General features: G+C 32.7%; 1 protein-coding gene across 1 annotated transcript in view; it reads right to left on the reverse strand.

Moving 5' to 3' along the window:
- LOC146535173 (uncharacterized) overlaps positions 1-23294 on the reverse strand; it is a 103741-nt gene that overhangs the window by 53896 nt on the left and 26551 nt on the right. Inside the window, exon 2 of the mRNA XM_085191121.1 lies at positions 12427-12649. Within this exon, the coding sequence (XP_085047247.1) occupies positions 12427-12496 (70 nt within the window). The 5' untranslated portion in view covers positions 12497-12649. The remainder of the gene's footprint in view (positions 1-12426; positions 12650-23294) is intronic.

Consider the following 23294-nt stretch of genomic DNA (forward strand, 5'->3'; position numbering starts at 1 on the left):
AGTTTATGATGAATCTGTAAAGGCGAATGTAGACGCGACGGTTGTGGGATCGATTCCCACTCGGATCAATATATACAAAGCGAAGGCGGCGTTGAGTTTCGCATCTTAATAAGGAATGTTTGGCGGTATTTGAGGAACGGCTGCTATATGCTCCTGAATACAGTGTGCTAACTATATGTTTTTAATATACCATCGATAAAGTTCCTGGTGTACTATTTTAACTCGTGTATGAAAGTTATTTGTGTTCACACTATAAAAGTTTGTTCCATTCTGTTCTAGACAGGTGTTTATTGGATTCTTTTTACTAAATATATGTAGGTAATAGTAAATATGTTTGGCTTAGGGTCTAAAAAAGGAAGACTAAGCAAAACTTTTAAAATAAATATTTGTATAAGATATCAAATTTATGTGTCGGAATTTAACGCCGCGATTAGATCAAACTCACTGCCTAGCCTGACGATGTTATGTATTTCAATTTAAAACTTTATTAAACGTGATTTACAATAGGAATAACATAATTTTTTACTCTCATATTATATTGATAGATATAATATTATTTTTTACTCTAGAAATGTAAAAAATATATTAAAAACAAAGCAGTCGATTTAAATTATAAACAAATATCCTACGTAATGGCCGCCAGAAACTCCCATGACCTATAAACAACGTGATATAAACACTTTTATCGGCAAATTGAGATTGACAAATGACAAGGAGCGAAGAAAAGATTTATCGTGGAAAATGTTGCAATAAAACGTTTCTGAAGTCAAGAAACACACGCAAATAGATGGGAGATGTTGTGACATACTGTGATTGAAACTCGAATTGTATGTAAATTGTTGAGATATCTATATAAATATTTTTTATACATATTGTAAAAAGGTAAGAGGAGATAGGTAGGGTAGAAGGAAATTAGTGTCAAGATAAGACTCTGTTTCGCACTTTCTGCCCAATAATTAAGAATGTTGCGTGTTAAGTGGTAGAACTCAACGCTGCGGTTTGCCTCGGTACCAAAACAAAGAATGGAAATATTAAATATTTAATTTCCCCGAGTGGGAGTTCAACTCACTACCTATCGCTTTGACAGTCACACGCTTGTGCACGTGCGCCACGACTACCCTCAATATTCTCTTTTGACACCGTTATTATCTGTCCCATCATCTTCTAAGCTTACACAGTAGAAAATCACCAGTATAGTTCTCTATTACTATTCTTGAAAATCTATTCTTGCAAGTAAAAACGGATTTCTCGAAATTCATAGGTTAACGTTCAGCATTTTAAAGTTGACGCAAACGAAGCTGTAACGAAGCTATATAATTATAGCCTACAGCTTCCTTAACCCGTACCGTACTTTATAATTGTAAAATGTATGTTTAAGATTTTTTTCATTTTTAATAAATTATTGACAATGCTTTTAATATATTGGGACATTTTGTTAATAGTTTCAATAAAGCTATACTACTAAAATGTTTATTGTTAACATAAGTTTTACTTTTAGAAGTTCTTCTAAAGACTTTTTCTTAACTATTTATTGTCTGGTAACTTAAGGATACACTTATAATTGTATAATCGCTATAATATTATTCCATTTTCACAGTTTTGTTTCGAGTTTTGCCAAACTTGGGCAATTTGCTTTTGTATGCTTATTTTTTTCTCTAATTTATTGCTATTGGAGTTTTTATCGGACGCTCAATTATCCAATTGGCATGAAATTTGCGTACATTTAACGTTTATTTCCATTTTTATGTTCACTTTTATACTATTTTTTGTGGATAGAAATAAAATTATATTAAATTTTATTATAATACAAGGCCGTCGTGGCATAGCGACTGACTACAAAGGGGTTCGATTTCCAGTCTAAAAAAATATTATGTTACTTCCTTGTTCTGGTAACAAAACAAAGCGCCACTCATAATAGAAGATCTCGAAAATTATGCTGTGCTTGGGGGAATGTAGTGACTTAGCACTAGTTTACCTCTGCCTACGCAGGGTTGGCAGAATAACAACGTAGAAAAAAATAATTTATAAGAATAAATATTAATATAAAACATTTCAAATAAAACCTTTTTATATTAAATTCAACCATCCATGAGAGACAATCAAATCTACATACATACATAATGAAATCAAATATAAAAAAAGTATTTTTTTATCCTACTATTATTAAATGTGTGTCTGTTGCTCAATAATATAAAAACACGTAACTTTATATAGACTAAGGAAATATAATAAATTATAATCCACATACAATAATAATATGACAAATAAAATATTACTTAACTCCCAAAAAAACATTGAAAAAGTAACATTTTCGTTGGCCGTGTGTATCGACAGACGTTTGATTGATTGATGTACGCAGCGCCTTTAACGGGAATGTGTAGCGAGAAGTCATAATTTATGTGAGCTTTGAAAAGCTACCACTCGAGCTTTGGCTGTAGTGGCCACAATCACGTAGACAATTATGGTGATAAATATATTTCAGATGAGCCGTAGTAGCGCAGCGGCACAGCATCTGCCAAATTGATGGATGTGGGTTCGATTCTCATTCGGGGGAAGGATTTTTTTTCAGGAACTCGCTTTGGCAAGTAACAAGCCCAAACGGTGTTGTGGTCCGTCGTTTAGTACATAATGCCTCGAAAATTAGACTAAAGTTGTCTCAATACCAGATTTTTTTATCTACCTTGTAAAAAAAATATAATATGTATTGCCATAAAAATTACCTCATTCTATTATCAGCTAAATTACAAAAAGGAAAGAAAAGTGGAAGGGCGTTTCTTCTCACTTAATATATCTATAATAATAATAATAATAATAATAATACTTTATTGCACATGAAAAGAAAATATATACATATAAAATTTACACAGAAAAAAAAAGAAAGAAAAGAAAAAGAAAAAGAAGGATACATAGGTACTTAAATTAACATGTGCAATGGCGGCCTTATCACTGCAAGTGATCTCTTACAGGCAACCATTAAAAGTGCAGGACTTATGCAAGAAATTATAGTAGTAAGTAGTAGCGCAAAAAGTATTATTTAACAAAGTAAAAAAAAAATATATAATTAAATAAATAATATATATATATTTATTTAATACACATACATACAAATATAAAAACATATACACACAAACTACATACATACATACATACATACACATACATACATACATAGACACATACATACATACATATTAAAATAATACGGAAATGTATACATACGTACATATTATGATACTTTATTTTAAATATTGTTCTAAGTAGTCATTTTTAAGCCTACGCTTAAAAATATTTACTGACGGAGATCGTCTAACTTCACCTGGCAGAGCATTCCAGAGTTTTACTGTTTGGACAGTAAAAGAGTCTCCATAGCATTTAGTGTGACATGAGGGGATTTCTAGGAGGTTGTTGTTGCGGGAACGAAGGTGTTGGGAGTGGAGGGCGTTCGACCCCAAGAACTTAAACCGTTCTTTGAGGTACGAAGGAGTGACAGGGTGGTAAAGGATTGTGAAAAGGAGAGTGAGAGAGTGTAATTGTCGTCGGTCTTTTACAGTGAGCCATTTAAGCTGAGTACGGTATTGTGTTACGTGATCAAACTTTCGCAATCCAAAGATAAATCGGATTATAAGATTCTGCATCCGTTCAAGCTTATTTAGTAGTTGTTGAGATAAATCTAAGTAACACGAGTCGGCATAATCAAGTATAGGGAGAAGAAGAGTTTGAGCCAATGAGATTTTAGTCTCCTGAACCTACTACCATTAATGGTAGTAGGTTCTTCCATCTTCTCAAACTTCTTATAGCACAGAAGATCTTACGGCTGAGCTCGGCAATTTGAGGCGACCAAGAAAATGCGCTGTCCATTCTGACTCCTAAGTTCTTGACACTATCACTAACCTCTAAGCAGACATTGTCAAAAAGGATTTGAGGGAGATTTGGTTTTATTTTAAATAACTGCTTAGGATGCCCAAACATACATACATTAGATTTACTTGGGTTAATAGATAGTCCGAACGATTTACTCCAAGAACTAATTAATTGTAAATTGGAATTAATTTCATCTATCGCTCTGGGTGTGTCATTAGCAGGTACCGTCTTATAAATTTGTAAATCGTCGGCGTAGAGATGATAAGATGTTGATATATGTGGAGTGAGATTGTTAATAAAAATGGAGAACAGTAAGGGAGACAGCACACCTCCTTGCGGTACGCCAGCGCCTAAATGACATTGAGAAGTATGCTTCCCGTCATGCTTAATGCTTTGAGTGCGGCCGTGAAGATATGAGGAAAACCATTCAGTAGCTTTTGAAGAAATGTTAATGGACCTTAGAATTGCTAAAAGGATGTCGAAGTCAACTATATTGAACGCATTAGAAAAATCCAATAACGCAAGTACAGTAACCTGTTGGTTATCAATGCCATGTCTAATGTCATCACATACTTTGTTGAGTGTTGTAACTGTACTATGGCCAGGACGGAAGCCGGACTGGAAAGAGGACAGGATATTGTTTTTATATAGGAACAGATATAGCTGGTCGTGCACAATGCGTTGAAGTACTTTGGAAAGGAAAGGAAGTATGGAAATTGGACGATAGTTTGAAAAGGAAGTGGGGTTGGATATTTTTGGAATAGGGATCACTAATGCATGACGCCAAGCATCAGGAAATTCGCAAGAGGATAAGGAGCAGTTGAAAATGTGACATAGGATAGGAAGAACTGAATTAAGGGTTAACAAAATCATGCGTCGGCTTATGTTGTCGCTACCTGTCGCATCAGATTTGATAGCCATCACATGCCTTCGTACTTCTGCTGGAGTAACAGATCTGAGATATCTATATATAGACTCATTTGTAAATTGAATTATCTTCATCGTTATTCACCATTCTTATTCTCTTAGTATATTATGAGAATGCCAAGAATACGTGATGTATGATGAAACTCATATATCTTACTAATTAAGAGAAGGATACGGAGTAAACGGAGCGACTTAACATTAGGTTACTTCCTTCCACGTAAAAGTTATTCTTTATATGCCTTATGTCATCGGACATAGATACTATTGTAAAAAATAAATATTAAATCAGCTTCACGCTGTATCCCACATATTGCAGAATAGCCAGTGGGAACCTAACACTAGGTTCCCTCTACCTCCATTTCCGCCGAATTTTTGAGGCATTGCGTATTAAGTGACAGAAAGTCAATGCCGCACTTTCCCTTCGTACTAAAGCGAAAAAATTAAAATAATAATAAATATTAACTAATTCCGAGTGGGAATCGAACCTTCAACCATCATATTTACAGCTAAACGCTTATGCCCCTACGCCGTGGCAGCTATAGTCGCTATAGTCCATTTAATACTAAATATACCAAAAACACACTACAGTCGCAAAATGTACGCAAAAACAATATTTGATTGATTAATGCAAGCAACGCCTTTAGTGAGAGCACATAGTACAGGGGGAGGTTGTAATTTATGAGTTTTATGAAAAGCGCGTTCCTCGTTCAACAACCGCTCGACGATATTGATTACTAATGAATGGTATAACGTTACTGCAACCGTTACTTTTCCACTGCAAAAGGTTTTTTAAAAAGCTTTTATAGTCTTTCTGCAGTTATGTAGTAATAGGCGGTTAGCTCTGATTGCGCTTATGCTAAAATGTTAGTTTTTTTTTGCATTAATATTGTACTTTTTTAAGGTTTCATACCTTTTAAGGAAAAAAGGAACCCATAAGATAACTTTGTTGCCCTTTGAGGTAATAATAATTTAGTAATAATTGAAGAGTATCATGCGACTGTAAACACAACAGGCTATGGGTTCGTTTCGCTCTAGAGGAAATTAAATATTTATTATAGAAAGACTAAAGCAATTATCAAATACTAAAGACTAGAACTAAACTAATAACTAAAGAATAGAGCTAAAAATAAATAAAGAATTTGTATGTTATAAGCTTAATAAAATACTGCATAGTATTTTTAATATTCTAAAGAGATTTTTTATTGAAAACGTAATGAGAGATAGAAATAAATTATTTGAAATTCATCATTTTAAAATTTATTATACGATTCATAGAAAAGGCCTCTATTTATTTTTCAATTTAAAAATAAATGAATATATAAAAAAATCCAATAAGGCCAGGTCATAACGCAGGGGCAGTGGTAAGTGCGACAGATGTGGGTACGATTCCCACTCGAAGAAATGAAGTATTTATATTTTCCTTTCTCCGCTCTGGTATCGAAGCAAAGCGCGGCGTTGAGTTCCGACACTCGACACGCAATGTCTTCGGAATTCGGCAGAAAGTGGAGAGCGGAGTGTATTAACACTAGACTCCCTACTGTATATGTAGGATACAGAGTAAATTTGAAGAAAAAAATAATAAAAAACTCTTACCCATTCACATTTTTAATTGGACATTAAAATTCCTAAAATGCATGTCCACACTTAAAATGGTAATTCATCGGCATCAGAAAATAAAAGCATAATCTAATCTACCCAATTACCCCAAATAAAAGGTCGTCCGTGACAAAAATCCAACAAAAATGCGAAAGTAGCATCGCTTGGAAACTTTTAAACAGCAAATTGGTACTTTAACTACTTTCTTGTTTAATAATACTGAGCTTAAAACAGTTCATAATATTATACTTGAAGGTTTATTTAAATAGTCGTAATAAGTTGAAAAAGTAAGGCTAATTTTGTACGTTTCATATTTTTAATTGCCTTAGCCTTAGTTTGTGCTGTCGTTGTGTTGGAGTACATTTAATAAAATCAGCTTCACGCAGCATCTCGCACACAGTAAGATACAGGGAACTTAGTGTTAAACACTCCGCTCTCCATTTTCCGCTGAATTCTGGAGGCAGATTTACTGTCCAATATAAATTAAGTATATACAACTAGATTTTACTTAGAAAATATTTTACGTATAAAGACAATGATAAAAAGAGAGAACTTAGTGACCCAAGACCCTTCAATCTCCGCTTTCCGGTCGAATTCAAGACATAGTATGTTTAGTGGCTGAGTTCAACGGCGCAATTTTTTCTATCAGATCGACTAAATTAAATAAATTAAAACTCCCGAATTGGAATCGAATCTACAACAATCGCGGCCTCCTAAAAGTACTTTTAAATAGTAAATAAAAATTATCAACAACATAAAATTTACCAAACAATTTCTCATCAAAGCTTAAATACGAAGCGAAGCGAAGCGAGGTAAATAACAGCCGCAAATAAAACTAAAACTAAAACAAAAATATCTACCATTCCTTTTATTATATTCCGTGAGTCCGCAAAGACATTGCTCCTTCCTCCTTTATTGTACTAATAATAAGACACTAAATTCTGAAGGCATAATAAATCGTAAATGGTGGATCGTTATAGACACTCTTTTATTTACCTGCTTAATGTAATTGAGTGTGACTGCGGTTTTATTAGAGTCTAACGACTGTGATGTTTATGTTTGATTCGTTTTCTTAGTTTTTATTTTTATTATGGGTTGTTGTAATTATGAAAATATATAACTATTTGAAGTATAATTAAAGTAAAGTATAACAAAGTAAAGAAAAAATATTGTTAGGATCTGATACTCTACATACGATGTTTAAAAATAACAGAGTGACTTAACACTAAGTTGCCTTTGCTTTCTCTGCTATATGTACACCGTGAAAACTAAAGGAATTTTATGCTTGACTATGTTATGTCACTTTAATTAATTTTTAAATATGCCCTTTCAATATTATGCTGTTTGAGTACAAATTACCTTGACGATAGCGTTAAATTGACAAAATTACGGATTTACGTCGTTATTCTAGTTTTTATTAATTAGGTTGACAGAGGGAACGCCAAATAAATATATTGTATTAAAAGTGGCGGAACTTTACTCCACGCTTTTACCTCTTGTTTTCTAACTTAATAATTTTTTTATCTTAATGTAAGGTGCTTCAATACAATTCTTGTGTGACTATAAACATGATAGGTTGTGGGTTCGATTACCATTCGAGTAAATATCGCTCTAGTGTCGAGGCAAAGAAAAAAATATATACAAGTAATACAATTTATCTTCTGACATGAAAGTATATAAAATAAAAACATTGCCTACAAATGCCTTTGCTTGTCTTATTAAGTAGAAAGCCCGGCTCTTAAATACAAGAGAAAATATTCTTGCGACGATAAAATTATTATTCCCCCGATAAGCGTTTTTTGTAATTCTGGGACATTTTCTTATATGAGGAGGATTGAGGCCAGTGGCGCAGAGCTACAAGTGTGTGACTGTTAATCCAACTGGTTGTGGATTCGATCCCCAGTCGAGGAAATGAAATATTTACTAAAAAATATTTTTTAATTTTTTCTATTATTTGAGTTACAACATGAATGATAAAAACTTAATAATTAAAACACTTAGTAATTCTTAGTAATTCTTACATTCTTAAAAAACTTAGTAATTCTTACATGTCCAAATAGCTTACAGTAAAGATTTTTATAAATATGCTCATAAAATTGAGTGCCGTCTCATACTCGTAATCCGGCTACTTGCTATAAGAATTTTATTTTCGTAATAATATTTACTTTAGTTAATATCACGGCAACGGCACTATGAAATATCAAATGAAATAGTGTAATAAAATTATATATATGCTTTTTATACAGATATTATATACAAAGATATTTAAGTAGTGTCTTCACTCTCCTGCAACTAGTTTTATTTTTAATATAATTAATGGCTATAATACATGTCACTCTCTCACTCCATTCTCTTACTTAAAAGAAAATTTTATGAAACAAATTTCCAAAAACAAAACTCTACATATTTCTCCGGTCTCTATCTACAAATAAATTCGCAATAAAAAAAACATATTCAGCGTAATAATCCTCTTGTAAACGATTCGTTTAACCGAACGAACTACAAATAAGGGTACTACAAGCGCTCATACGGTAATGACGTTTGATCTTGCCATGCTAACAATGTTGGGTTACGTAAATTTTTGCTGGAATTGTGGATTTTTTTTTCCTTTATAATTTACGCTTTCCCATTGATTGCAAGATATTATAAAATGGTGGAACTTAACGCTGTGCTATGTTTTACCAAAGCGAAAAGATTATAATAATTTAATTTTACTATTTCTTTTACAGGTCCACGCTGTATCTCACATATAGCAAGGTTAATGTTAAGGTAAGGGAACCTATTGTATAAGATACACTTTCCCAATCGGACAGTGAACTAACAACCATCGTTTTTACAGTCAAAGGCGACCATTGAGCTACGACAGTCTATTTCATTATTATTTCCATTTTCGGGGACGGTGAATGTTCGCTCGGTGGCGGCACGTGAACTCCTGCATCCGGAATATGAAATGGTTTTTCCCTTTACACTTTTGTACCGGCACTAGCTTAGGTTTGTCCATTGATATGTTTCGTTTTATTTTGGATTTCAAACGCTTTTTGGTAAAGCTTGTGGATGTAGACAGCTTTGACATAAAATTTTATAGATTTTTGTTAATATTACTTTTACGACTTTCTTTTGGTCTTATTGTAAACGTGGTTATGGGTTCAGTTCTCGCTTGGTGAAATTATTATATTTGTTTAATCTGATTTATTTGATTGACAAAGTAGGGAACTTTGATAACACAAAGTGCGTCGTTAAATTCAGCCACTTAAAATGATAAATGTTTCTAATTCAAGCGAAATATGTAAAGTAAATGTAGGACAGCTTCCGTCTGGAATAACTGACTGTAGTTTAGTTCCTCACAAAGCTAAAAGATTATATTATATCTCAATATGTCAAACAAAATTACGGAAAATGCTCGAGAAATATGTCAAAATTTGTTTACAAAAAATAACTATTTACGCTACAAAGGGGATTCCCCCTTTCGTTGATAAATTAAGGCTTAAGTTGATTGACAGCTGTCGCAACGTGGCGAGAGTTGTGGTGTGCCGGAGGTTTTAGATTTAATCCCGATATGGGAAGAATTTTGCGGCCGTACAAGTGTGGTTCGCCGTATATGGTATCTTATATTGAAATAGCTTTTCCTTACAGCTTAGAATATGATGGAAATAGCTAAGTGTATGCAATAAGCTAAGAAATTTCTGGTGCTCGGTCGTTTTTCATACATTTCTTATTGTTATTCTTCTTCTATTACATTTATAAGTGAATATAGCCTTATAAGCTTTCTCGATAAATGGATAATTCAACATTTAAAAACTAGTTTCTGAGATTAGCGCGCTCAACAAAACAAAATCATCAACTTTTTTATATTAATATGGAATTTTAGATATATATCGCGCTCAGAATTTTAGATATATATAGCCTTAGTAAAGAAGTTTTAAGTCCCTGATAAGTAATAATAATCATCAAAATAGCTTATACAAAGATATTTTAAAAATTTCTTGAATATATAATAAAAATTATAAAAATACATACACAATTTACGATAGTGGTTTTAAACCACCATTTAGGTTTCTTTATTTTTTCAGTTAGTAAATAAAATATTTAAAAAGATGATAAAACATACATTTTAAACAAAATAACTAACTCGGAACAACTGCCAGTTCTTAGTTTTTCCCAGTTGAGTAAGAAATTGACAGTCGTAAAAAGCTTTGAAACTAAGCTTACGAATGCTTAACTTTGCTCATAGTAAAACTACCTTTTGATTCATCTTTTTCTGTCTCACAACAAAATGAGGAAAAGTAAGTTCTCAACTTATTCCAGTACTTGAGTACATTAAGTTTATTATATGATATAATTTTTTGTGGCCATTGTAGCGCAGTGGGAGTATCTGCATAAACAAGATGATTGTGAATTCGATCCCCACTCTATTGAATCATTTTCTTTTGACAATGTAATAAAAGAAAATGCGTTTTTAATTTCCACCACACAACACGCAGTGACTCAAATAGAAAGTAGAGAATTCTAACACTATGTTCTGCCTACTATCCTGTGATAAATGTTGGAATCAAAATTCGTATATCAACATTTCTCATAAGAAAAGATAATTAAACTCTGCAGCATACAGGGTAGGCAAAGAGAACCTAGAGTTAGGGCACTCCTTTTTTGATTTTCACCCAATTTCGGAGACATTGTGTTTTAGGCGGAGGATCTCAACGCCGTTGTCGTGCTGTCAGACCATGGCAATGAAAGCAATTTATCCCCCGAATGTGAATCGAACCCACGCCCTCCCACACGATCAAAAGCTATTTCATATTACGCAGGCCTCTTAATAGATACCTTGATAGTAATACAATACAGTTATACTATTCTAGATTATATCTATCTAGTAAATCATTTTGATACTGAAACAATCGGTTTGATTTAGTTCCCATAGATTCAGTTACGCGTACAATATACTATGCATTTGTACATGATGAATACTAAAATTACATATTATAACACATATCTATCGATTACGTGTAAATAATTTACTTCGAAGAAACTAAGTTGGTAAGAATTCTGAAAAAAATATGAGGCTAATGGTTGCGTAGGGTCACAAGCAAAGTAGGCAAAGGGAACCTGTGACCCTAGTGTTAAGAAACTTAGTTCTCATTAAAATGCCCCCAATTTTTAAGACGTTAGTTTAACATCGCACTTGTTTTACCAAAGCGGAGTAATTATTTTAATTTAAATGCCCACCCTACTGCAATAAGACAATCTGTTCCTTTCTGCCGAATTTTGGAGGCATTGCATGTTAAATAGCGGAGTTCAACGCCGCCATTTGCCTCGATACTAAAGCGAAGAAATGAAAATATAAACTTATTTTTTTTTCTTTTCCTCAATTGGGATCGAACCTGTTGTGTTCATAGTCACACACTTGTCGCTTCATTTAGTTATTTTTTTTTAAAAAAGATAAACAAGTAGAAAATAAACAAAAACTAGAAATAAACATCTCAGCTTAAGATAAAAGGGGGAAGCGTTTTACTTATCGTCGAGGCCTCGTACCACTTTTGGTACGCAAATCACCTATGATGCGTGACTTAATCGTCCCACTTTACTAACTTTGAATACTAAGCAGTTGTGTTATTAACGTTTGGAATTTGACTTTTGCTATTAACAGTAGCTACTTACTATATTATAGTGATTATTTAAAAGTAGTTATGTATATTTTAGTCTTTATAAGTTTGATTTGTATATTGCTTTTGAAGTAAACTGATGACGTTAAATATTAATTAACGTTTTGTGTCCTTTGTGGTGCAGTGGTACAATCAATGTATGACTGTAAATGCGAGGGTTGTTTGTTCGATTCTAACTCCGGGAACTATTTATTTTAATTTCTCCCCACTTTGGTAATAAGGCAAAATGTGACGTTGAGTCCCATCTCTCAAAACGCAATGTCTCGAAAATTGGGCAGCACGAGAGGAAAAGGAAGTGTCTTATTACTAGGTTCCTTATAATCACCATCAGGGTCATTCCGGTAAAATTTATAAAAAATATCAAAAATCATAAAGTACTTACCAATAAACTGTAAGCTGATGCAGGTCATGCATACCACCAGGGCTTGAAGTAGCAGTGTCATTTTGATCATTGTTCACTCTTCATCTACTCATTTCTTCGCTAATAATCATTTCCATATGATATAAGGATTACATTGGACGTTTATTTTCGAATACTTTGAACATTTAGCTATAGTTCTCTGGCTGATTGCTCAATTTCCTTTGTAGAATTTATAGCTGCACTCCTGAAACAATTTGTAACATTTTCACATTAAGATTTTCATACATTATAAACAATATATAAATAAACATAACCGAACCGACAATTTACAAGATCTCTATAAAAATTTGCGGAGAGAAATAAGTAACAAAATTCATGTCATAGAGGGAAGCAGTCTAGTCTAGTCAGTTCATTCCCTAGCATAAATATTAATTACTTAAAGAATATTCTCAGCAAAATGGCAATTATTACTATATGATAATTATACTTTTAAGAGGACAGTGAAATATATTTTAACAAATAAGTCGTTTATTTATTGTTTTTTTTTTTTTATTCATATAAATCGTATGAGACCATCATGGCGCTAGGGCACGCGGGTGCGGGTTTGATTCCATTTGTAAAATGACGAGTTTTATTAGGTTCTTTTACCAAAGGACATAACGTGGTGTTGAGTAACGCCACTCAACACGAAATATTAAGAAAATTGGGCAGAAAGTTCGAAACAGAATGTCTTATCACCAAGTTCCCTCTGCCTATCCTGCTAAGGAAAAAAATAAAGGTATACAATGTAAAAGCAAGAATCATTTAAGCATTTAAAATTTAAACATATCTACAATGAACATAGCATAAAAATATAAAATATGGTGTGTAAATAAGATTTTTAAACGTTTACAGTGTTATTCTGGACCTCTTCCAAACTCTTGAGAACGGCAGATCGTTTGTTTTGATGTACAATTACAATCTACACGGCGGGATTGTTACGTTCGGGAAATGTTGCTTTTATTATAAAAATATACGGAACATCCCACATTACATCCTGTATGGTACGGTAAGGAGTGCCAAGCTACAAGCAAAACAGTTATATAGCAAGAGATAATTGAGATATTTATATACAAAAAGGATAATAAGCTATAGGGAGAAGCTTTTTTTTCTATATTTTACTTTGCCCGTGTGAAGTAATATTACAGAAAAATATATTATAAACTGATATATCTAGTTCTTTTGATGTAGAATGAGTGCACACTCCTGCAAACTTAAGTTGCCAACTTTTATAATTTATATTTCCTGTTGATCTACAATCCTGAAATTGCTGCGGAGCCCTCATTGAGCAAGTCCGACTCGCACTTGACCGGTTTTATTTTTTGATAGCATACGTTCATACTGAGCTTATTGGCTTTACTGAGCTATTAAGCTTTCGAATTTTACGAGAAAGATTGAAGTTCAAAATAAATTAATCTTTTATTTAAAACGCGCGGAGCGCGTGCCAAGTTTCTGGGTTTCAGAACTGGCGAGCAGCACCGTGTGTTATTTTACACGAACCATTTGAAGCCACTTTTTACCTATTCGTAACTCAAAAACTATTCCACCTAAAGCTGTCATATTTGGCTCAAATATTTAGACCCCCTACCTGTATACGTGCATAAAATTTCATAAACACAGCTCAAACAGTTATTTAGATAATGACGTCCAAAAATCGTAAATTTTTAGGGGGGTGACTGACCTATAGACCTTAATGTTAACCAAGTTCCAGATGATCTAGAATGGTGAAATTTAGCATCCGGTTAAGTAATTGGGTGTATGTCAAGGAAAAAATCCGAAACTAGTATTTTTTAAAATATTTTCTTATAATTTTTCAATAAATAGATTCAATTAGGAACATTTACTTATAGCACCTGTAATGAAAGCATAGCAATCAAAGTTAATGATAACTGATTTTTAGGCATAGCGCCTGCCAACAAAATAAGAGCAATGCATTATTTATATATATGTTGCTTTAATTTATGTCACGCGTTAGTAAATATTTTATTTGTTTTGTAGACTAACTTCACTATTACTTACGTAAGCCATCTCAAACAACACGATGCTTTCAAGTATATTTTAAGATAAGATATGTCTCCATTTGTAGCTGAAAATGAGTCTAATTAATGTCCTGAGAAAGCCTGCCATCATGTGGACTTCAAGGACTTCACGTAAAAATATAAAAATATAATAAATGGATTAACATCCTTCATTATTATTTATATACTAGCGGACGCGCGCAGCTTCGCTTGCCTATTTAAGGGTGAATTCTAATAACCCATAAAACATGTGTTCAATGAAATATTTTTAAGTCTAAATTTCAAATTTTATAATAATCGGTGGCGTTTTAAATATTTTTCTATATTCGGATATATATATATATATATTCGGATTCGAGCACTATCCTTATAAGTCCTGGGCCAGCCCCTAAGTTGGAAAAGTTCAGGTACCTTGGATCCGTCATGCACGAGTCTGGAGGCATCGATCACGATCTCCATGGTCGGATAAGCGCTGCCTGGGCTAAGTGGCGGGAGGTCACTGGTGTGGTCTGTGATCGCAAGGTACCGTAAAAACGTTTTCCGACTTAGGGGCTGGCCCAGGACATATAAGGATAGTGCTCGAGTCTGGGCTCTCGCAGGCCATATACTCGGTCTTTGACACATAGCCAATATGCATTTCATTCATGTAGAATGGTTATGTAACGCTAATGCTGCAGCTAGAATGTATAGGAAAAGATACCAAAACGTTGAATGTCATCGCGATTATCGTGTATTTAGATTTTTCTCTCTTCAACAAAGAAGTAATCCAACAAGTGTCGTACCATTTCGGAATCCAGATTAAATGCGCCAACTTTTAAAGTTACTTGCAAAAACAGTGTAGTATATTTTTTTTATAGTACAGTCGGTTAAATTTGAGTGTAGTAAATATTTTGAATTTAATGTTTGGCAAAAACACGATATTTTATTGAAAACTGATGCAGGTATGTTTCAATCTTAAACTGTAATTCACAGAAGGGTTACTCATGATTACATTACAGAAAAAAAAATGAAGAAAGAGTAATATTTGTAGTCCTGGGACTTGAAAAACCATCACAGGGTGTCGGTTTTCCCGATATTTTTTAAAATCAATATAATATGAAAAATACATGACAAAGATTTTTTTTTATATTTTTCTCATAACTGTCATGACTTGGTCTATCACCTGGTTTCGTTTTATCGTTGACTCCTGGGACAACCTGTATATAGATAATTTAAACATTTTAGTACTTATTATACTAAGAGTATTTGCATAGTCGATTAACGTTTTTGATATTAAATACCTGAAGAACTTTTATTAAATTAGTGAATCACTTTTACATTTTTAAATATAAATTATTATAAAAAAGATACATTTAAAAATATAAAAAAACCACTCTTCCGAGGGCGGGACAAGGGTCCAAGCCATCGGTAAGTACTAAGTCCTATAAGGGTTCTGTTTTATTGCTTTCGAGGTACAGAATCCTAAAACAGAAAAAAATACACTAAAAAATAAATATAAATAAAAGCTTTTAAAAAGTAATTATATTGATAGAAATATATATAAAATTTAATAATAATATACTATCTGTAAGGTCAGTCGTGGCACAGGGGCATAAAGTGTGACTGTAAAACCTGACTGGTTACTTGTTACTAGTTATTGAGTGTTTTAACACTAGGTTCTCTCTGTCTACTCTTCTGTGTGCGGGATACAGAGTGAAGCTGATTTGATTTTTATTTTGAAACATTGTCAGCCTACCAGCTATCTTAACAGAAGTAATTATAAAGTAATTATTAACAGTAAAAATTTAAGTAATTGTTAATAAAAAAATAAGAGAAAAAAGAGAAAATTAAAAATTACTTAAACAAAATAATAAAAAAAACCAAAATGTGGTGTCGTGGGACACCAGTTAGGAACGAAGTTCGACGAACGACGAGTCCTTCGGCTAATGTAGAATCGACACAAATTGCAAAGTGCTCAATTTTATGTAGGTTTTCTTGATTTTCTCTTAAATTTTGCTGATTTGTTTTTATTTAAGTACAAGTATTTAGAAAATTCAGTATTTTAGGAAATAATAAATTACTTAAAATAAAAAAATATCGTAATTCAAATTATCAACTAAAAAAAGAAAGAGGGAGAAAGAGAAAGGTATTATACACTACTCGTCTGTGTATGCGACTGTCGCGCCTGCGCACGTCTCATTTAACGGTTTTATTCCACGCATTTTTCTTACGGTTTTACTATCACATTTTTTTCAATTCGGTCACGCAGCGAAATCCCTATCCTTTCCAAGCCTGCCGTAAGGAACTTCGTTCCAATAAATAAATCCGCTTTACGGTGTATCCCACACATAGCGGAGTAGACAGAGGGAACCTAGTGTTAAGACACTCAGTTCCCCTCTTTCCATCGAACTCTGGAGGCATTGCGTGTTGAGTTATTCCAACAAAATAATAAAATTAGAAAAAAATAATAATTAATTTATCAGATTTCTAAACGCAGCATACATTAATTACTTTATAATCTGACAACTGTCATTTAATCAACAAAATAAAAACTATAGTCGAGATTCATCTATACTATCTATATCTATACTAATATAATAAAGCGGAAGAGTTTGTTTGTTTGTTTGTTTGTTTGTTTGTTTGTTTGTTTGTTTGAACGCTAAGATCTCTGGATCTACTGGTCCGATTTACATTGTTTTTGTTTTGTATGAAAGCTGCATTCTTCAGAAATGCTATAGGCTATATAACATTACATTACACATATAAACTAATATATTTTAAAGTACTTTCTAATTTGACATGGAATTTATTCTGCCATGTTAATAACAACCGTCGCGTCGCTACGCAACACCGTTACCGCAACATTTTGATATTCATCCTTATGAAAATAAATATAATAGTCACTCTTAGCATTTTATCTGGATTGATATTATAGTTAACTGTATAACATTCTAATAAATAATTAAGGAGATGTCACTGATTCGAAATGCCTTCGGGAGGTATAGTATGACCGACGCGAACGGGCAGATGACGTTGATGGTTTTATAAATTTTCATACATTTTCGAACTTTAATTGCTGTTTATAATTAATTTAAAATACACTTTGGTTCTCTTCTTTTTCTATTTGATATTGTTGGCAGTAAATATTTTTAGGTAGTTTTTAGGTACGGGTTCTAGGTACTTTTTCTAATATTAAAAATATCCTATAGTTACTTTTACTTCTTATGTTAGTTTTCAATTTCTCAGATAATTTTTCTAATAATATGTCTCTAACTATTATTCTTTTTGATTATTTAAGCTTATATTTTCTTACTAATTCTATTGAAAACTGAAAATATATTTAATAAATATTCTTATAGTTTAAGCAGGCGTAGCCGCGTCCGGGTCCACTAGTAGATAAATATAATCTAAATTCATATATAATTAAATATCATCTTAAGAGTAATAAAACATAATATTATTGACTATAATAAAAAAAGTAAATACCTAATTATATTAGATACATTTTATTGTACGAAGGCGCTCATATTTTAATGGTTTTTTTGGCCTGGGTTTCATGATTTTACTGGTTTTAGGAACACTTGTAAAAACGGCAGAGAACGAAGTTAACCTTGGGATCATATCAATTCAGATTGGTACCGTCAGCACTTAATAAACTTATTGTTTATATTTTTTCCAAGACATGTTGAACAATGAGTCGTTCAATAGAATTGCTTGTGGGTGAAACAAGAACCTTACACCGAATTGTTCCAATGCCTCCCGATGGGAGCTGTCTCTTCCATGCTTTTGCATATTCTTTGTTTGAGCGTATTGATATACAACAAACTAATAAATTGCGCGAGACTATAGTAGAGTACGTATGTCGTAACTGGAATGATTTAAGTATCTACACAAGCGCTCGAAACGGGAATCCTTACTCTTCTAAAGACATGCTTTGCTTAACTACGTACGGAGCTACTTCCGAAATAAAGGCTGCAGTAGATTTGTACAATATTAAGATAGAAGTGTATTATCACAATGGTATCCTACTTGGTTTATTCGGCGAAGAGAAATGTCCTATGAAGCGCTTACTCTAAACTATGTTTTAAAAAGAGCAACTCTTGAGTTTCTTGCTATAGTAGCTTCCTATAGGAAAAGTACTTGTAATGGCCAAATTGAATAAAGAATATTTAGATTTTGATAACATTATGAAACTTCCTACTTATAATTTCTGTACAAAAAGTAATGATATCCCATCAAAAACATAAATGTAAAAAGAAAGCCAAGTTCTGTAATAAAACGTATGCTTTCAGCGATAAAAGAAGTGAGATGTAAATGTATGCCAAGTTCAATGGTCAGTCCTAAAATTTATTTTTAACAATATAAAATATTTTATAACAACTGAAAATGCCCATTCTTCTTACAACTTGGAGACTTTATCTATGTGTAATATCTGACTTGGCTAGTTTTAATTTACATCGATATAAATGAATGTATTCAAATTCTATTCTACTCAGATTCTATTGTAAATTCATAAGAAAACTAGCCAAATCAGATATTACACATAGATAAAGTCTCCAAGTTGTAAGAAGAATCGGCATTTTCAGTTGTTATAAAATATTTTATATTGTTAAAAATAAATTTCAGGAATGACCATTGAACTTGGCATACATTTACATCTCACTTCTTTTATCGCTGAAAGCATACGTTTTATTACAGAACTTGGCTTTCTTTTTACATTTATGTTTTTGATGGGATTATATTATTTCATTAATAATTTATACATATTAATATATTTCATTCTTATTATAATATAAACTTTTCTTATACATTTTAGTTAGAAATTAAAACATAGTATCATTTAAACGAAAATATAAAACTGCAAAGTCTAGTGTCAAGTTCATTTAAAGTCAAAGTCAAAGTCAAAGTCAAAATATCTTTATTCCATAAAAATGCTTAACATTCACTTGGACATGTCATAAAAGATAAAAAAAAAATGGAAAACAAAATAACCAAAAAAAATGTGCAATTTTGACTTGAAAAAAGCCCGTTCAAATGGTTGAGCTCATGAGAAGATACAGGCAAAGAAACTCATGGCCACTCTTTTTAAATGCCAACATTTGTTATAAATCACAATTAACAATTTTAACTTAGAAATAGAGCAACTCATTTCCAAACATCTTTATCGCCAACATAATCTTTAACAGAGTAATAAGCTTTTTGGCAGAGCCTGTGCTTTACCACTTTTTTAAATTTGTTCAGTGATAAATTAACCACGTCGTTTGGAAGTTTGTTATAAAAGTGTATACTTTGACCTACGAATGAGTGAGACACTTTATGGAGCCTAGAGAAGGGCACAGCAAGCTTATTTTTATTTCTTAAATTATATTGATGGAGGTCACTGTTTTTATTAAATTTATTAATATTCTTATGCACATATACTAAGTTGTCGTAAATATATTGGGTGAGGATGTTAAAGTCTTTAAATTTATTCCTTAGTGACTCCCGTGGACCCATTTTATAGACTGCTCGGACAGCCCGTTTTTGGAGCACAAAAATGGTATCTATGTCAGCGGCACTGCCCCAAAGTAATAGGCCGTAAGACATAATGCTATGAAAATAGCTGAAGTATACTAAACGCGCGGTGTCAACATCGGTCAGTTGACGAATCTTGCGGATAGCATACGCTGCCGAACTAAGTCTACCAGATAAAGTTTCTATATGCGGACCCCATTGTAACTTAGCATCTAATGTTATACCTAAGAAAACAGTTTCATTAACTACTTTAAGTTCCTTATTGTTCATCAAAACCCTGGTTTCTACTTGTTGAACATTCTTAGTAAAGAACCTGATACATTTAGTTTTACTACTATTTAAAAGCAAGTTATTGGCACTAAACCAGTGCAATATCCTAGAAAGAGCATTGTTTACATCGTCAATTTCCAATTGCTGTCTATTAACCTTAAAAACTAAAGATGTATCATCTGCAAACAACACCATTTCACAGATATCTCTCATAAGGTGAGGTAAGTCATTAATGTACAAAAGGAACAAAAACGGACCCAGAATAGAGCCTTGTGGCACCCCCAATGCTACAGGTGACCCGTGTGATAGTTTCCCGTTGACATTTACCTTTTGAATCCTATCACTTAAATAAGAAGTGAGAAGATCCAAAGCAATGCCTCTTATACCATAGTGGTGTAGCTTCCTGATAAGAGTTTTATGCTGCACACAATCAAATGCTTTGGATAAGTCACAAAACACCCCAAAGGCATCACGTGACTCCTCCCAAGCCGCGAATACACTCTCTAATAATTTGACCCCAGCATCAGATGTTGACCTTCCACGAGTGAAACCAAATTGACCTGTGTGCAGTAATTTATTTTTATTAAAATAAGTAAGAAGCTGACTGAGTATCAGCTTTTCAAAAATTTTACTAAACGTAGGTAGTACTGAAATCGGTCTGAAATTTGTGGGGTCTTGCGTACTACCTGATTTAAACAATGGAGTTATTTTACTATATTTCATCAAATCAGGAAACACTCCACAATCAATACATCTATTAAAAATTGTAACTAAATCAGGAATCAAAATATCAATTAAAGAATTTATGATATTAACTGAGACACCCCACAAGTCGGCTGTCTTTTTCATACTAATTGATTTGAAAGCTACACTAATGTCTGAATAATTTACATGACGGAAAACGAAACCATTATAAAATTCGGGAACATTGTCTTTAATTAACGATTCTGCAATAGTGGTGGAAGAACCTAAATCGTTTGTTAGACTGACTGGGAAAGTAGAGAAAAACTTTTCAAATGCAATGGCCACTTCCAAATCGGAATCAACAATGTGACCGTCAATACTAAGTTTAAAATTAGAATCTTTCACCCTAGTTCTCCCAGTCTCGGCATTAACAACCTTCCAAGTGGCTTCAATTTTATTATTACTATTTCTGATTTTTGTTTTAATAAATAAAGATTTAGCAATTTTGCAAACTCTTTTGAAAATTTTAGAGTAAGATTTTAAGTACTCTTTAAACTCTTCACCACTATTAAACTGTTTTTCATAATATAACATATACAGTGTCTCCCTACTCTTATAAATACCTGCTGTGGCCCAGTCTCCAAAGATAGGACTATCAGTAATTGTAATCTCTTTGGGAGTAAATATTGAATGAAATTTATTAATAAAAGAGTAAAAAAAAGAATTGTACAAAGAATTGGGAGGTAAAGTTATATCTAAAACTAGTAAATTAGTTAGTAAACTAACTCTCATACGTTCCAAACGACTAGCTGTGACAGGTACAACAGCAATTCTTTTCTTAGCCACCTGTTTTTTCTTACTATAGAATTCTACTAGCTGACCAGAGTGGTCAGAATCCAATTTATTAATAATGCTTTTGTAGCATGGAATAATGTCAGTAAATATGTTATCTATACAAGTACTAGTCGTAGGAGTTATTCTGGTTGGCTCCATAAATAAATTAAGTAAATTGTGTGACTTAAAAAGACTTAATAAATTAATGGTGGGACTAAAACTTTCCAAAATATTAACATTAAAGTCCCCACACACTAACAAAGGCTTACCCGACTTGGTAAGTTTGCTTAAGGCCTCATCCATTACTTCTAAAAATAATTTTAAATTGGCGGAGGGAGGTCTGTATACACATATAACAATGAATTGCTCTAATTGAACACACGCTAATTCGATAGAACATTCTACAGAAAGGGACACAATATCTTTCCGTTCCTTGAACTTAAGGTTCTTGTTTAATATTATAAGCGACCCCCCGTGTATTGTGTTGATTCTGCAGAATGAGCTTCCTACCCGGTGGTTTCTGAAATTAAACATGAGCTGGTTCACCTTTAACCAATGTTCAGTAATACACAAAATACTAATTTCCTCCGAGTTCATGAATAATTCCAGCTCTAGCTGCTTGCCCCCCGTCAAGCAACAGATGTTCTGATGAACTAATCTAATAGAATTAACATTTTTATTATTATTTTTGCACGGATATTGTGATGATGTGCAATGTGCGTGATTATTGTAATTTAATTGTAAAGCTGGCTGGATCAAATGGATATTTAATAATAAATTAGAGCTAGAGGTTGCTACCTCTGTTGTCTGAGAAATTAATTTAAATGTTGAGAAATGTCAACAGAGTGTAAATTATTAGACATAATGTCAGAATAAATTGGAATGTCAGTCTGCTCAATAGAAGCAGTTGAAGTAGTAGCCAAGTTCTTGGCTGATAAGTCAAAATAATAGGATAGCACAGAAGCTATCTGTCTCTTAAACCTATGACCAAAATAATATTTACTTTGAGTCAAAAATAAAGTTTTACTAACTATTTTGTTAGTGTCAAAGTTACAGAATAATTTAGCAAGTTTAAAATTTTAAGATTTGCTCAGTTTTTTAAATTTAAGTCTAACTAAATTGGTTTTTCAATTTGGAAATTTAAAGCTGTGAAATAAGTCCATCGTTGGTATAAAATTACTCTCGGCGGATTTTTATTCTTTAAAGCGATATCTAGCCACAGTTTAGTTCAATTAAATGATTGAGCCATTCTCGCCTTATATACAGTAACTCTAAAAGGGAATTTACAGTGTCTCCTTTGGAGGCACCTTTTGAAGTATCTTTGTCGTGCATTTAGAACTTAATTCGGCACTTAACAATTTTTTACTTTCAGCAATTTCGAAGTAAGAAGTGCCTGTCAAATAGCGGTACTTAACCCCGCTCATTAACTCACCAGACCAGAGAAATAAAAATATTCTTGGATTAGAACATGTTCTCAATTGTCAATTGAATCATTATCATCGAAATTTAAAATGCCACTTGAAGCTGTCATATAAATTTATTTAAATATTG

This window comes from Heliconius melpomene, chromosome 10 (genome assembly GCF_056956725.1).
Source record: "Heliconius melpomene rosina isolate 202511_hmr_F chromosome 10, ASM5695672v1, whole genome shotgun sequence".
NCBI lineage: Eukaryota > Metazoa > Arthropoda > Insecta > Lepidoptera > Nymphalidae > Heliconius > Heliconius melpomene.